This window comes from Salvia hispanica, chromosome 3 (genome assembly GCF_023119035.1).
Source record: "Salvia hispanica cultivar TCC Black 2014 chromosome 3, UniMelb_Shisp_WGS_1.0, whole genome shotgun sequence".
NCBI lineage: Eukaryota > Viridiplantae > Streptophyta > Magnoliopsida > Lamiales > Lamiaceae > Salvia > Salvia hispanica.
Genome location: NC_062967.1, coordinates 38,599,153 through 38,615,187, shown reverse-complemented (window position 1 = coordinate 38,615,187; position 16,035 = coordinate 38,599,153). Strand labels below are relative to the sequence as shown.

General features: G+C 36.8%; 4 protein-coding genes across 5 annotated transcripts; 2 read left to right on the top strand and 2 right to left on the bottom strand.

Annotated features, from left to right (window-relative positions):
* The first annotated feature begins 2,440 nt into the window (after window positions 1-2,440).
* Window positions 2,441-7,029, top strand: LOC125209314 (glucosamine inositolphosphorylceramide transferase 1-like). 2 transcript variants are annotated; one of them, XM_048108916.1, is made up of 5 exons: window positions 2,441-2,554; window positions 2,716-3,083; window positions 3,828-3,950; window positions 4,944-5,111; window positions 5,195-7,029. In XM_048108916.1, the coding sequence occupies exons 2-5, from the start codon at window positions 2,835-2,837 to the stop codon at window positions 6,881-6,883; spliced, it is 2,229 nt and encodes a 742-aa protein (XP_047964873.1). In that variant the 5' UTR covers window positions 2,441-2,554; window positions 2,716-2,834; the 3' UTR covers window positions 6,884-7,029. The 2 variants fall into 2 exon arrangements, with proteins under 2 accessions (XP_047964873.1, XP_047964872.1); XM_048108915.1 differs by having other exon boundaries at window positions 2,441-3,083.
* A 1,351-nt stretch (window positions 7,030-8,380) lies between these two features.
* On the top strand, window positions 8,381-13,139 carry LOC125212733 (3-phosphoinositide-dependent protein kinase 2-like). The gene is made up of 10 exons (XM_048112973.1): window positions 8,381-9,010; window positions 10,117-10,297; window positions 10,396-10,448; window positions 10,929-11,030; window positions 11,094-11,202; window positions 11,292-11,370; window positions 11,479-11,644; window positions 12,080-12,217; window positions 12,450-12,586; window positions 12,725-13,139. The coding sequence occupies exons 1-10, from the start codon at window positions 8,840-8,842 to the stop codon at window positions 13,014-13,016; spliced, it is 1,428 nt and encodes a 475-aa protein (XP_047968930.1). The 5' UTR covers window positions 8,381-8,839; the 3' UTR covers window positions 13,017-13,139.
* Window positions 13,140-13,212: 73 nt separating this feature from the next.
* Window positions 13,213-14,190, bottom strand: LOC125210107 (rust resistance kinase Lr10-like). The gene has a single exon (XM_048109686.1). It carries the CDS (start codon window positions 14,173-14,175, stop codon window positions 13,213-13,215), a length of 963 nt encoding a protein of 320 aa, XP_047965643.1. The 5' UTR covers window positions 14,176-14,190.
* Window positions 14,191-14,889: 699 nt separating this feature from the next.
* LOC125210106 (LEAF RUST 10 DISEASE-RESISTANCE LOCUS RECEPTOR-LIKE PROTEIN KINASE-like 2.8) lies at window positions 14,890-15,726 on the bottom strand. The gene is made up of 2 exons (XM_048109685.1): window positions 15,300-15,726; window positions 14,890-14,948 (listed from the first exon to the last, which is right to left on the bottom strand). The coding sequence occupies exons 1-2, from the start codon at window positions 15,724-15,726 to the stop codon at window positions 14,890-14,892; spliced, it is 486 nt and encodes a 161-aa protein (XP_047965642.1).
* Between the last annotated feature and the right edge of the window lie 309 nt (window positions 15,727-16,035).

Genomic DNA, 16,035 nt, shown 5'->3' with positions numbered 1-16,035 from the left:
ATTACTATATATAATATACTAATAAAATCGATTTCAATGTTTGTACGTTCAGATAGCTAAACAATAATGATAGTGTGACGACATATGTAATTAAAGACATCTTAAATCAATCTCAGATACAGAAAACGAAACTTATAAAGTTGGATACAGTGAAGAAGGTTATCACTGGAGTATGAAGGCAAAGAAATTGCATACAATTATAAAAGAGATAGTCACTAGCGTTAGAAGACAGAGATGGTGTGACGACTATCGATAGCAGTGAATGACAATCAAAAGACGGAAACGACCTCAAATAGTTGGGGCGAAAGTATCGTACCATGGGATTGGTGCAATTCCAAAGGCTAATTTGAGTAGAGTTTTTTTTCAGCCCTTATAACCGGCGATAAGGTGACTCGAACATCAATCCATAAATCTTTCATTGAATTTAAAGTGCACTAAACAATAGGCTATTATTTTAGTTTTAGAACCCAATTTTGTACTACTACTAAATAGGCTATTATTTTAGGTCAATTCTACCAAACATGCGCTGTATGTGCAAGAAATCCCACATCCAATAAATAGTTGAATTATAAGTTATAACCTTCATTTTTCATTTCACCCATTTGAATCCTCAAATTATTTTTAATGATAATTTTAATTACATGCTTACATTAAATAGGAGTACTACTCCACTATACATTATCAACAAGCTTTTATGAGTCTATGATCAAGAGAAAAATATGACCAAATGAAATGAAATTAAATGAGCATGGCTCAAACCTAATTACCATATATCTGAGCTATTAATTTGATCACGAACCAAAGTAAAACTATATTGATTTAGCCAACACTATCCTAATCTATATACAAAAATATAATACTAGTGTGACCACTACTCTATCATCTATTTATCAACATAGACAAATACCTATTTTCACTCCACAAATTCGGCTATGTTATTTGTAGTAAATGAGACTGAACATGAACCTAAAATTTCAAATAAGTCAAAGATATAAGTATAGCTCAAACTAATTAGGCATAGATTCGTGTAATATTCATAAATCATAATATACGCTTTTCGTTTAAAATATTGCTTCTGACTAAATACCTAAGTGCCACAAATTACAAGTAAGAGTCAACGTTTTTTAAGTATAAATACCATTGTATTTAATAGAATACCATACACATTTTAAGCACATAATATTTTCAAAATTTTCTTGCTGATAAAAATAAATTACTATTAATTGACAATAATACCTATAAATATACTAGAGGGGAGTGTAAGCCATCATGTACAAAAATATTATTATTATTATTAATTTATTATTTTAAAAACGTGTCAATTGTCATACTCAAAATTAATAAAAATTAGGTTGCATGAATACTAAAATTACGAGTAAAACGTCCATCATCAAAGATCAAACAAATAAAATATTACTCCATTTATACTACTAATATTTATATAATTAAAATTTCCACACAGCATAAAGTTACACAAAAAGATAATATTACGCACTATCATTTGATATATCATATAAACATAAAATATTGTAATTTCAATTTTGACAATGAAGTGAATACTCTATAATTTAGTTAAATAAAGTCCTAATTTGAAACAACGCATATATATTCTCTGTGTAAATCAAATCTAGTTTCCTATATAAACCTAAAATGAAAAATACCTTATATTTTGTTTGACCCATAAAATTTGAATAAATTTTAGATTTAGAAGTAACAAATTCTTCAAACCTGCAAACGTGTAGGAAATAATGTCTCTTTGAATAATTATTGGAACCAACGTTATTTTTAAAAATAAATTACTACATTCCATTGGAGTATTGCCGGTTTGGAACCGATATACATTTTGTTTGTAGCACATTTACATCATTCTTACCAACCACGCAAAAATAGCAATTAACACTAGAAACAAATAAAGCCTAAAATTTGAATACTCCTACAATTTAATTTATGTCCAAATGTAGTGATCGATTGTGAAGAATGGTTATAAGCAATTTCTTGTTCATCACAAAAGTAAAGGCTAAAATTGATATCGTATTGTTTGGTAAATGCAGTGACAATTGGCCTTCACTATTCACACCTTTTAATATTACATCTTTATACGTGTCAAAATAAAAAAAAGATTGCACTATAATTCCTTATTAATTCAAATATGACGAGCATTAATTAGGTAGCAATCCATTGGAAAAAATAGGAGAACTGCATTTAATTTGATGCCAAAATAAGAATATTTTCCTAGTGTAATTACAATTAAATTACGAAATAAAAAATCCAATTAGCTGAGAATCTAATTAGTCAGCCGTAATCAAGAGATTATGATCTCGCATTTTCACTAATTACATCGTAAATCGCTAAGAATTTCGGCATTGGATAGCAAAAAGCGCTAAAACCGTGTTCTCGCATATTTGCAGAGAGAGAGAGAGATTGAGAGTATATCTAAATTCTGAAACACTGAAAAAAGAGATGGATATGAAATTGGAGAAATAGAGAAGGTGCCAAACCCCCAAATCCAGCAATCCACCACCCTCCAATCCCTACCGCCAACTCATTCAACACTGTCCGTCAATTTCATTACCTTCCCCACTCTCTGTGTCGCATTACCATTTCAATTTTCATCAATCCAAAACTCTCTAATTCGAAATTGAAATCGAAATTGAAATCAAAAAGTAAAAAAAAGGAAAGGAGATTTTTTTTTCAGAATTTCGATAATTAATGCAGGGAATTCGAGTTTTTCCGTTGCATGCAGAGGCGGCGCTCCGGCGGTGAGGATTCTCCGGCGGCTGCGGCGTCGAAAGTTGGTTTAATTTTTGGTTAATTGGAATTAAAAATAGGAGTAAATGGGAGGGTGGCGGTGGCAGGGAGGCGGGAAGAATAGCGAGGCGTGTGCGCTGTCGTCAACTTTTGCGTATTTTTTGTCGTCGTTTGTGGTTTTGGGGGCGATTGGGAGTTTGTATGGGAGGTACATGGTCACGCCTAACGTGCGCCAGGGGATCGCGGCGATTGGTTGTTTGGACGACAGCGAGGGCTCCTGGGCCCTAGGCGTCTTCTATGGGGACTCCCCTTTCTCTCTCAGACCTATTGAATCTGTGAGTTTCTCTCTTTCTTCCCAATTCACGTATGTATATATAAGTGTGTGTATGTTTGTAGAGAGAGAAGCTTTCTTTCTGGATCCTGGGTTTTCGGCTTTCGTTGCAATTCTAATTTCTGGAGTTATTTTTGGTAGAAAATGGGTTTAAAAGTCAATTTTTTTTTTTTGATTTCAGCATCAATGTGTAATGTTTCTCTCTCTACTTCATCAGGGCTGAGCGAAGTTTGACTATTCAAGAGAAAACTAAGTCTAAATTCCTTCTTTTTAGTGTGATTTAGTTGATGTACAAAAATGAAAACTCTTGAATTAGGAGTAGATTGAAAATTAAGCAAAGTTCAATTTTACAGGGGATGCAGATAATTTTCCCCCTATATTAATTTTTTCCCTTTCCTGTAGTGGTTCCACAATTTTGAGGTACTAGTATTATTTAAGATTAGAACTTTATTAGGTACAGTTTTGATGTAAAAGAAAAACATAAACTGAATAGAGTATTGTTTCTCTCAAATTTTCAACACTAGAAAGATGTGTGTGCATGTGATCCATGGCCTTTCTCTTTTGTGTTTTCTGTTTTTGGAATTCTAGATTGACTACCAAGAGTTGTGATTAAGCATGTGAATTACTCTGGCTTAGCATTATTTATGCTATCTAAGACTTTGATTAGTATCATATAAGTGTTGAGTCCATGAGTTTGTGGTAATTGAAATGGTATTCCTCATCACCACTTGTTGAAACTGGGTTGCAGATGAATGTGTGGAAGGATAAGAGTGCAGCATGGCCTGTAGCCAACCCAGTGATGACTTGTGCCTCTCTTACTGATGCTGGATTTCCCAGCAACTTCGTTGCCGACCCCTTTCTTTATATACAGGTAAATTTTATGTTTTGTAGTATTTCTCTCTGTTGAAATTTGAAAAGCAATCTCTGATCGCTTGCTTTGCTTCTCAAGATTTGATACAGTTCTGCTATTGCTCTTTTTGAGACTATATTCTGTTAAATCATTTCTGCAGTTGAATTGGCTATTATGTCTGCTTTCAAATTCTCTAGACGATCATTTTTATCGTTTCAATGGCTTAAAATGAGTTGTATTGTTTCTGATGGTCCCAATGAAATACTCTTGACTGAAAAATATTTCATATTGTTATTAGTGCCCCATGGGATTTTCTATTACTTGTTTTGTCCTGATCTGAAGTGGGAAGGATGCTCTGATGAATAAAGCAGAGTATAAAGGTGTAAACTGGATATCGGATGAGAGGATAAAAAAATTAATTTGTAATGTTAAGTGGATTTAGTTTATATCCTTTGTTTGTTGGACAGCATGTTCCAACTATGGTTGTGAAAAGGAGATGTATTCTAACTAGAAAACTGGCTGGGAAACAAAACAATAATGTAGTGCCTCTCCTTTATTCTCTCAAAGAAATATTTCTCTTATCCTTTATTACATAGTAATTAACATTAATAACTAAAGATTCTTGATGAGGGAATTAATAAACTTCTGTCGAATTGGAGTGGAGCTAAAATAAGAAGTAAGATCATGATTATGTTGCTAAAAGTTAGTATGCTAAACCCTTCACTAAACTAGGATTACCCTTAGCAATTAACACTTCCAGGACAGTTTTAGACTCAACGAGATGGTTAATTAATTGGTCTTCATCATGAGCATGGAATTCTCACTTATCTCTTGTTGTGCTCCTTACCACCTTTTGATGCCTATTATTGCATATATAATCTGGTAGTTTGCTTTCCGAATGTTTGGATTTCCCATTAAACAGTGCTGATTCAGTTCCTGCATATGCTCTTACATGCCTGTCTGTATTCTTTTCCGACATGTTACATTGATGTTCTTTTCGATCGAATGATTCAGGGTGATGTCCTCTACCTCTTTTATGAGACGAAAAATTCAGTTACATGGCATGGAGATATTGGAGTTGCACAGAGTGTAGACAAGGGAGTGACATGGCAGCCGTTGGGTATCGCTCTAGATGAAGAATGGCACCTTTCTTATCCTTATGTCTTTGATTACAGTGGAAACGTAAGATCCCAACTTTGAGCAGCATGCGTATTGTTGATACATTTTCATTTCTCGACTTCTTCAATTTTATTTGTTCCTTGCAGATATATATGGTTCCTGAGGGCAGTGGCAATGGTGACGTCCGTCTGTATCGTGCAACTAGCTTCCCGTTGAAATGGACACTTGAGAAGATAATTTTGAAAAGACCACTTATTGACTCCTCCATCATTGCACATGAGGGTAAATTGTGGCTTTTTGGCTCAGACAATAGTTGGATTGGCACAGAGCAAAACGGCCAGCTCGAGATTTGGTATAGTGACTCGCCTCTTGGCCCTTGGAAGCCTCATAAAAAGAATCCCATATACAACACATACAAGACTATGGGAGCTCGGAATGGAGGCAGGCCTTTTGTGTATAACGGAGATCTATATCGTGTTGGTCAAGACTGTGGCGAGACGTACGGTCGCAAAACTCGTCTGTTCAAAATCGAAGCTTTGACCACTGATGAATTTAAAGAGGTGAATGTTCCCTTCAGTCTTGAAGATTCAAATAAGGGAGTAAATTCTTGGAACGGTGCGCGCAGCCATCACCTAGATGTGCAGCAGCTGAGTTCGGGTGAATGGATTGCTGTCGTTGATGGGGACCGAGTCCCTTCAGGAGATTCCATTCATCGTTTTATTCTGGGATCGGCCTCAGTTGTTTCAGTTGCTGCATTGATTGTACTCGTCGGTATCCTAGTTGGGGCCGTGAGGGGTATTGTACCGTTGAGTTGGTGTCCTCACAACATGGGGAAGAGGAGCGACACAGTCGCTGTCTTGGCTTGGGAGAGGCCAAACTTATCTTCAAAGGTCAGACTTTTTTGCAGTCGTTTGAACAGAGCAAGCTCGACTCTTCGTACCAGAACAAGGTCAAACACCTGCCTTGCTACGTTTGTCCTCGCTTTGATGATCATGGTGGCCGTGACACTGACGTGCACTGCAGTGAAATACATATATGGAGGGAATGGCGCGCAAGAAGCCTATCCGATTAACGATCACTACTCTCAGTTCACTCTCCTAACAATGACCTACGATGCTCGACTATGGAATCTGAACATGTACGTGAAGCACTACTCGAGATGCTCCTCGGTGAGGGAGATCGTCGTGGTGTGGAACAAAGGAGAGCCTCCGCTGCCGAGTGATTTTGACTCGGCGGTCCCGGTGAGGATACGGGTGGAGAAGAAAAACTCGCTGAACAACCGGTTCAGGGTCGACCCGCTCATCAAGACCCGAGCGGTCCTAGAGCTGGACGACGACATCATGATGACATGCAATGATGTGGAGCGCGGATTTCGGGTTTGGCGCGAGCGTCCGGACCGGATCGTCGGTTTCTACCCCCGCCTCGCCAATGGTGCCCCGTTGAAGTACAGAGCCGAGAAGCACGCACGCAAGCACAACGGGTACAACATCATCTTGACGGGGGCCGCCTTCTTCGACAGCCAGGTAGCGTTTGAGAGGTATTGGAGCGAGCGAGCCGCTCCGGGTAGGGCGTTGGTCGATAAGTTTTTCAACTGCGAGGATGTCCTCATGAACTATTTGTATGCGAACGCGAGCTCGGGGTCAACATCGGTGGAGTACGTGAGGCCCGCATGGGCGATCGACACGTCGAAGTTTACGGGAGTGGCGATCAGCAAGAACACTCAGGCTCACTATGGGGTGAGAAGCAAGTGTTTGCAGATGTTTGCTGAAATGTATGGGAGTTTAAGTGATAGGAAGCTGGAGTTTGGTAGGAGAAGTGATGGGTGGGATGTATAGTAAATTTGAATACTTTGAAAATTGTATTTTTATTTTGCTAGTATATTTCTACCTCCTGCTGTGAATTTTTTTTGCTTTGGAGGGACTTTTGCTATGAACAGTTTTGATCAGATACGAACAGCTTTGAAAATTGATTTTTTTTCTAATATTTAGTAATTTGTATTCGGTAAATAAACTAATTATGATAAAAAATTACTAAAAATAGAATGATAATTTTATTTGGTTCGTTATTTGGGACGAACCAAAATGACAAATTGTTAGTGCATAAATCGGGTCTCTAGGTGGGTCGCGATTGGATCTAAGTCTCGAAACATGAACCATAGATCCGGATCATGTTATACAAGGCCCAAATCTTAAAATTAGATCTTTGAGCTATGACTTTGGATAAAGTTTCAAGATCCACTACCATCTCCTCCTTAAATTATGAAATATACTTTGACAAATAAGTTAATATTTTCAATGTATTTTATTAGTATATTTTATAAATGATTAAAATCAAAGTGAAACACAAAATATATAGCAACTTTCATACATGCTCACAAACATGATTTAAACATGTGAGGGTTCATTTGTTTTTCTTTGTTGAAGCTATTTACACCTGCTAAATTACTAACAATTCATTTTTCTAGTATAATTCCATTTATATATGTGCAATTAATAATGATGCGATATACCACGATCTTCAATTTAATACTCAATATAGTATTAAATATGGTTCATATAGTAGATTGGCCCAATGCTTAATCTTAATATTACAAAAGTTAGTCTTGGTACGACGATGACGTTCAGTTTGATGCATTAGATAAGATTGAGTCTTATGAACGTTGTTTTGTCGAATAGATATTATACAATAGAAAATGTAATATACGATTTTAGTCTAGTGAGTCTTCCTTTTCCGTGGCAAAATTAATCTCTATTGAACTAATTCGTAACTATATTATTGTGAACATGTACAAAGTTATTATGCTTATATATATTCCTCAAGACCGACGACAATAATACATCCTAAGAGTCTAGGAATAGTTAATTGATTGGTGCAATTAATATGCAAACCTATTACCGTTTAATCAATTACTACAATTTTGTGAAAATTCTAACAGTAACCGAACCAAACCGATTAGCTATTCGGCTAGCCTACTAATCGATCGATTAGCTAATCGGTTAACCAATTTAAATGGAGACATCAACCAAAAAAATAAATAAATTATATTATCAGTTAAAATAAGCCAAAAACTAAAACACCAAACTTAAATCAAAATAAAAAAGAAATCGGTTACCAGTTAACCGATAAACGACATTAATCCGTTCGAGTGTCGGTTACCGGCTAACCAAATACCAAACCATACAATACTACTATTCATATAGTTATATATATTCCACAAAAATGGACAAGATTGATTATTCGCAATTGTATTATCATATATTTAAACATGCAATATGTGTATATATAGAAATGTGAGAAATAGATGGTGGCCATCATTCAATTTCATGTGCTCGTCGATCTCCATACATGCAGACACACTCTCTTCCCCTCCGAATCCCATTCATCCCACATTCATAGCCTTTCCCTTTTTCGGGCCTCGCAAAAATTCATAAAGCTCCCACCTTTTTCACCCAAGAATAATTAATATTCAGGAAAACCACAATACATCGATTCAATTTCATACATACATTAATTTGTGTATGGAATCATTCGCTTTCTCGGGACTATTCGAGTTGGGGGGAGAGAGAGAGAAAACAGGAATATATGCGTAGCGTAAAAATTCTTGATTTGACGTTTTGATGTGCTGTCGTCTCTCAGGTTTCCGCGATTGATTTCCTGCTGTTCAACGGTCTTCGCTTCCCCCTTTTCACTTTCCCAGATTTTCTTTTTTTCCAAAGCTAGAGAGAGAGAGAGAGATATTTACCATGTTCTCTGCATGTGAGAGTTAGGGGATTTTGGGGGAATTGGCATTGATGGAGGAAGAGGGAGGATCGATGGAGAAGGATTTTGATTCGAAGCTCAAGGTTGAGAGCAGTGATACGCCTCTGAGATCTAAGAGTTTTGCATTCAGAGCCCCACAGGAGAATTTCAGCATCCAAGATTTTCAACTCGAGAAGATTTATGGTGTTGGTTCTTATTCAAAGGTCCAATTTGCTCTCTCCTCTCTCGATTTTTGTTGTGTGCCTCTGTTTCTTGGTGCTATTTTTGGGTCGATTCTTGTTTCTTGTTAGTTTGTTTGATGCCCCTTTTGCTGCTTAGCTTTGTTTTAGCTGGTTTGGTTGTTTTGTTTGAAGCATTTATTTAAAGTTGGTGAGGAAAAGGGGCATATGGTTAGTTGATTTTTTGTGACTTCAATGTGTTTGTTGTTTGTCGCCTCCATTAGTGAGTGCACATTGATGACGGCCAATTATTTGAGTTTTTTGTCTCATTATAGATTAATGGTACATGCTCTCTTTGGTGTTGAGAAAATGAGTTTCGAAAACAAAATTACAACTGTTTAACTACAAAATGGTCTTAGCCTCTTAGGGGTCTTCTGCTGATGAGTTACTGCCATGCTTAATCTGGCGATTCAGCACGAAGGAGAGAAACACCGTAGTTGTGAAGGAACATAACAAATCAGCTTCACTGATGATGATTTATGTCATTAAAAAAAGATAATGAGCAACATATGTTTAGAATAAGGAGCGTACCAGTAATATGAGAGAATTTGTATAATGCACTATGTGGTGGTAAAGGCCCCTAAAGACGTTATTGGAAGACATTATTATGGTATGCAGGATATCTTGTTTGATTATTTTGACGGTTTTGTTTGCTGACGATGGATGCTAGATGTAGTCGAGAGGTGATGGGAGAAAGAGTTATTTGACTTACTATGATTCCCGATTTCTTCTAGTTGGTCCTGTTTTTCAAATTTTAGTGGTAAATAGTGTAATAAGCTGTGTATCTATTCTATGTCGTTGATGTCAAGAGCTCGCCAACTTATTCCAGTATGTTCTAGGATGATCAGCAGGTTTAGACTTTTGTGCTAGATGGTTCGAAGATTTTCCCAATGGTAGATTGCAATGTTTGGTGGAAGAAAGCATATATTTGACAGTGACTAGTTTCCTTTAGACATTCTTAGCATTTCTCTTCTTCATTTCCAGCACTTCTAAATATTTATTCCAAATTGGTTAAAAGAAAAGAGGGAATGTACTAATGTTGGGCGGTGGTTGGAGACCGAGCATTTATCCGTTCTTATTTATGTGTACAGGTTGTTAGAGCAAAAAAGAAAGACACTGGAATGGTTTATGCCATGAAGATCATGGATAAAACGTTCATCACTAAGGAAAATAAAACAGCATATGTGAAATTGGAGCGTATAGTACTGGACCAGCTAGACCATCCTGGTGTAGTGCGGTTGTATTTTACTTTTCAAGACAGTTGCTCCCTCTGTAAGTATTCTCTTTTGACACTAAACGGCGTTTCTTTGCCACTTCGGTTGGTCTTTTCGTGAGGCTAATTTGACATTCTTACATTTAACATTATGAAGACATGGCTCTTGAATCCTGTGATGGCGGTGAGCTTTTTGACCAAATAACCAGGGTAAGTAATCTTTAGACGTTATATAAATAAGGCTTCTTTTTTATTTTATATTTTTCCAAAATGTATCTCAAAATAGTATAAGTAATACTATAATAATCCATAGATAAGAATTCACATGTTTTTTTTGGGAAACAAGAAAGATAAACGACGACTTATGAGATGTGCATGTGGCATTGTTTTCTTTGTTTGTTCCAGAAACAAAATAGGATGAAAACAAGAGTCATATCTATTATCGAATTATACGTTTTGTCAAATGCTCCTGCACATGTCACAGACTATTGATATCGATGTCATCTTCTAGTTTGATATTTTCTATCAGATTGATTAATTTTTTATATTTGTCGTATAGTTGAAGCAGAGTACTTCGGTGGTAATTCTGATAACAAAATTGCTATAAACAAAATGAAATGCCATTTTTTTCCTAGGCAGTCTGTATTGTATATCTGAGTAATGTTGATATTGTTGGTTTTATTGGTGCAGAAAAGTCGTTTGTCTGAGGATGAGGCTCGTTTTTACGCAGCTCAAGTTGTGGATGCTCTTGAATATATACACAGTATGGGATTGATACATCGAGATATTAAGGTACTTCGCAATGAGCCTCATTCCTATTTCTTATCAATATGCTAACATTTCATAAAATACCAGCCGGAGAACCTGTTACTTACTACCGATGGCCATATCAAGATTGCTGATTTTGGTAGTGTAAAGCCCATGGAAGGCAGTCGGGTCACTGTCCTTCCGAATGCAGCATCAGGTACTTCTATCTATATTCTGCTAATTCGTGCAGGAAGTAAAAGTCACGATATAAGACTAATTCGTTTGAACTTTTCTTCTATTTCTCAGATGATAAAGCTTGCACCTTTGTCGGGACAGCTGCTTACGTACCTCCGGAAGTTTTAAATTCTTCCCCAGCCACTTTTGGGTATTTTATTTGTATTTTGTTTTCCAAATTCTTCGTATATGGTCTTCCAATTAGAAGACTTTTCAGTAATTTTCTAGTTTCAAAACTGACTTGAGGCGTTATATCCAGGAATGACCTTTGGGCACTTGGATGCATCGTGTACCAAATGCTTGCAGGAATTTCGCCTTTTAAAGATACGAGCGAATGGCTTATGTTCCAAAGAATTGTAGCTAGAGATCTTAGATTTCCGAATTATTTTTCAGATGAAGCACGGGACCTCATTGATCGGTTATTGGTAACAACTAACACATAACATCACTATATATTCATAACTCCTGATGATATTTAGCTTATAGTACGAATGTAACTCTATCGACTCTTATTTGATTGGGTTCACCAATGTTAATTGTTATGCTTGAGGTTTCCATATATTGTATTTTGGTCAACTATTATATAGTACTCCCTCCGGCCCAAGATAAGCGAAGCGCTTCTTTTGGGCACGGGATTTAATGAATTGGTATTTAAATAGTTAAAGTGGAGAGAGTAAAGTATGAGAGAGAGAAAAGTAGAGGAGTGGAGAGAGAATAAAGTAAGAGAGATGATTATTTGCCAAAACAAAAAAACGAAATGGCTCACTTATAGTGGGACATCCAAAAAAGGACTATGACTCGCTTATCTCGGGACGGAGGGAGTATATTCTTTGCCTAACTATATGTAATGTTTGGTGTAGGACATGGATCCGAGTAGGCGACCAGGTGCAGGAAACGGTGGTTATGCTACACTAAAAAACCATCCTTTTTTCAAGGGTATCAATTGGACTAATTTGAGGGAAGGAACAACCCCACCTACACTTGCTTCAGAACCGGGAGTAAGACTTTTTCATTTTCCCACTCATTATTTTTGTCCAAGCATTCAGTGGAAGTATGAGAAATTAACACTTACATATCAATGAATGGTGAAAAATCAAACCATTGGCACATTCGTTGAGTTTTTTCTATTTAATATTTTGGAGAAATTGGAAAAGGCAAACGGTCATGTCTACATTCCGTTTGTGTAAATAAGTCTCAAAGCTTGTCTCATCTCTGTTCTTTCATGGTCAGTTGACAGGTGAAGACCAAGATTCCTCAATGAACCCAAAGCGTGCTGGGGATGCTTCAGTGAGAACTTATGACGGAAATGGTGGTGAAGCTGTTAACGTAACTAGGCTTGCTTCAATCGATTCATTTGATTCAAAATGGTTGGTGCAAAGAATTATTCTTTACACAACTTTCATCACAAGCTTTTCTGTGCAGCTCATACTCTCCATCACGTTGCACGGACAAACCATCAACTGTTATCCGTGAGTTTGACTCAAGTTTTGTTGCTATTTGTACAGGCAACAATTCTTGGAGCCTGGAGAATCTGTTCTTATGATCTCCTTGGTAAGGAAGCTACAGAAACTGTCGAGCAAGAAGGTGCAGCTCATCCTCACGAACAAACCGCAGTTAATTTATGTCGATCCTGCAAAGTTGGAGGTCCGAGGAAATGTAGCATGGTCCGACAATCCTAATGAGCTCAATGTCCAAGTGATGAGCCCTTCAAATTTCAAGATTTTCACTGTAAGTCATGTTATCTCGATTTTATACAGTTTTAAGAAGAAAACGATGAAAAATATGATAAACAAATAACAGTATTGATCACTAGTCTCGATTTTCATGTGGTGGTCGTGTAGAAATTTTCAAGAATGCATAGTCCTATTCTATCTACATTCTACAATTCATCTAACATTGCGCGTCTGGTTTCCTTCCTCACTTTGTTAAACAACATGGAACTTGTTTCAAGGAAAAGTAGATGATCAGACAAATTAAAGCATTACTATTAATCTCAAGTCTCCCCCATAGTGATGCTACTACCATTGTCACCATGCAAAAATGATGTGGAAGCATTTGAATATGTAGCACTTTCTTCCTCATTTCTTGCCATATACCATGGATAATTAGGAATCTGGAGATGTTTAACATCACCTTCTAACATGTCCAACACCTTATTCATTGATGGGCGATTGTCTGGACACATTTGTATGCACCATAACGCAACAATGGTCATCTTCCTACCAATTTTTCCATGGTCATTTTCATCAACATTTCCAATGTGAATGTCCTTGCCTTGGTTTAAGTGGTCGTATATCCAGTTTGGAAAATACTTACTAGATTCATCATTGTTTCGAGCCAAGTCTTTGTTTAAGTTCACCATTTCCATCAACAATATTCCAAAACTATACACATCAACCTTATAAGAGATTGCACCAATACTTCTATTGATAAGTTCTGGAGCAACATACCCTATGGTTCTTCTAGCTGCCGTCATCGTCACTGTCTCCTTGTTTGTGGAGCATAATTTCGCCAACCCAAAATCTGATATTTTTGGGACGAACTTATCATCAAGAAGTATATTGTGAGGTTTAATGTCAAAATACAAGATCTGGATGTCACAACCATGGTGCAAATACCTAATCCCTCGGGCCACTTCAACTGCAATCTTAAATTTCATATCCCAATCCAATGGAGAGGCTTTTTCTCGATTGAAGACATACTTATCAAGCGAACCATTTGGCATGAAATAAAAAATGAGGGCACGCTTGGATCGTTCAGCACAATAGCCAACAAGTTGGACAACATTTATATGATGGATCCTTCCAATAGTTGCTATCTCATTAATGAAGTCTTGCCCGTTTGCTCCGGATTTTCCGAGCAATTTGACTGCTACAAGATGACCACTTCGGAGCTTTCCCTTGTAAACAGAACCGTAGCCTCCTTGGCCTAGTTTAACTTCAAAATTCTTAGTCATCTTCTTTATGTCCGAGTAAGAATATCTGATTGGAGCGAGCTTGTTGTCACTTTGTAGGAATGACTCTACTATCTCGAAAGAGGACAAGTGCCTTCTTCGGAATTTGTAGATCAAAAACCATACTACCAAAGGACAAATGATTATCTTTGGTGTCCACAATATGATTCCAGTGATGAGGGCTGAGATAACTTGGAAAACAGAATGAGTTGTGAGTGTCCTAAGGAGACTGGATTAACATTGCATTGGTAGAGGGACTAATGCAAATTAAAATTTAAAATTGTTATTACAACATACAATTAGAGAGCATACCAATGAATGGAGTGTAATTAGATTCTTTCAGCGTATGATAGTAGAAGTCTGCGAATAAAAAATGAACAAGTGAGAAATTAAAAGAGACAAAAAAAAAGAAAGAAATGAAATTGAAGATTCTTACTGTATTGTATACGTCCCCAAAGGGGAGTAAAATTAAATGATAGTAGTAATCCAACTGCAATTCCTATGATGATTGTCAAAGGAAGACTTACCCCTGCAATTAAGAAAACTAGAATTTGTTTCACAAATTAGATCTCTTCTTGATTGATGTGATAAAATTAATGAGGAAGAATAAAAAGTTAAGTGGGCACCTAGAATGGCAAGAGGAATAAGTAGATAGCCTGCATATATATAAATTATAATCATTAATTAATTAGGTAATTATATAGTATAAGTATGTTGTTAGAAATCAAAGTTGGAATCCTTACGATTAGGTCCTGATAAGAGATCTCTGAGTTTCTCTGCATTTTTCAAAATCATTAGCATATAGTACAAAGAAAGGATTTATTGTAGAGCAGTGATGTGATAACTGATAAGCGTGTCTCATCGCGTCTTACCCCACGCTGTGGTTGTGAATTTGCAACTAGAACAGAAGCCGAGTTCAAAGCCATACAAGAGAGACTGGTGGATTTCCGAGAGTGAAACATTCTTCGCATCCATCAATCCCGGCCACGATGTCTTGATTGTTAGATCTAATCTACACATATGTGGCACCTCTGAGGGCGTGATGCGCCCAACTTTTATTTTTACATAACTAAATCTGTGATGTGATGATAAATTACAGGCAGTGATATCTTTAAAGTGGGAAGTACTGGTATTGTTCATCGGATCGGGACAGCTGATCAAGACAACAGATGATTCTCTACCGGGATAGGAAGAATAGTATGGAGAACGAACGATGAAGTCGTAGGGATATGAGGAAGTGATGGGGAAAGAGCAGATTGTACCGTTGTTTAGGGAAGCATCAACCAGCCTAATGGTGGAGTTTTGGTAGTTGATATCTTTGACATGGTATTTGATAGAGTTTAGATAGGTGAAGGTGGCATTGTTTTCACAGGTGAGTTCGAATTTGGGATGGCCGCAGTTGCTGGGGTCGCTCTTGAGGCGAAAAGGAGAGGTGATATTGCAAATAGCACCGCAGGCACAAGGATTGCACTTTGCATCAGCAGCAGCATGGATGAGTGAGAGAATCAAGAGAGATGAAGTAGTGAAGAAGATGAGCTTCTGAGTTGTGTTCATGCTTGAATGTGAAGTTGAACTAATGATGATTCAGCATTCAAAATACTAATATAAGAATGGTAGGGTAGTTATGCTTATTAAGCAATATTCAAAGCTGACTCATTTTAATGACTTTTCGTAATTTTACTTATTAAATATATCTACGTAGAGTCATATTCAAATATGAGCAGCTATGTTAATTAATGCAGAAATTAGTTATGTTGATGCTGCTGTTATCAAAGATTTGGTGCAGTTCGCGCAATTTGGCATATATATTTCATTATTATAAATTTATAATGATGTAAACTCATTGTTTGTAGTAAAGTACGT

Bases quoted from the DNA above. Each gene is read 5' to 3' on its own strand.
- LOC125209314 (XM_048108916.1), top strand. From the start codon at position 2,835: ATGGGAGGGTGGCGGTGGCAGGGAGGCGGGAAGAATAGCGAGGCGTGT. The intron at 3,084-3,827 runs GTGAGTTTCTCT...ACTGGGTTGCAG, and splicing joins CTCTCAGACCTATTGAATCT to ATGAATGTGTGGAAGGATAA. The intron at 3,951-4,943 runs GTAAATTTTATG...CGAATGATTCAG, and splicing joins ACCCCTTTCTTTATATACAG to GGTGATGTCCTCTACCTCTT.
- LOC125212733 (XM_048112973.1), top strand. From the start codon at position 8,840: ATGGAGGAAGAGGGAGGATCGATGGAGAAGGATTTTGATTCGAAGCTC. The intron at 10,298-10,395 runs GTAAGTATTCTC...AACATTATGAAG, and splicing joins TCAAGACAGTTGCTCCCTCT to ACATGGCTCTTGAATCCTGT. The intron at 12,218-12,449 runs GTAAGACTTTTT...TTTCATGGTCAG, and splicing joins CACTTGCTTCAGAACCGGGA to TTGACAGGTGAAGACCAAGA.
- LOC125210107 (XM_048109686.1), bottom strand. From the start codon at position 14,175: ATGACTAAGAATTTTGAAGTTAAACTAGGCCAAGGAGGCTACGGTTCT.
- LOC125210106 (XM_048109685.1), bottom strand. From the start codon at position 15,726: ATGAACACAACTCAGAAGCTCATCTTCTTCACTACTTCATCTCTCTTG. The intron at 14,949-15,299 runs GTACTTCCCACT...TGAAAAATGCAG, and splicing joins CGATCCGATGAACAATACCA to AGAAACTCAGAGATCTCTTA.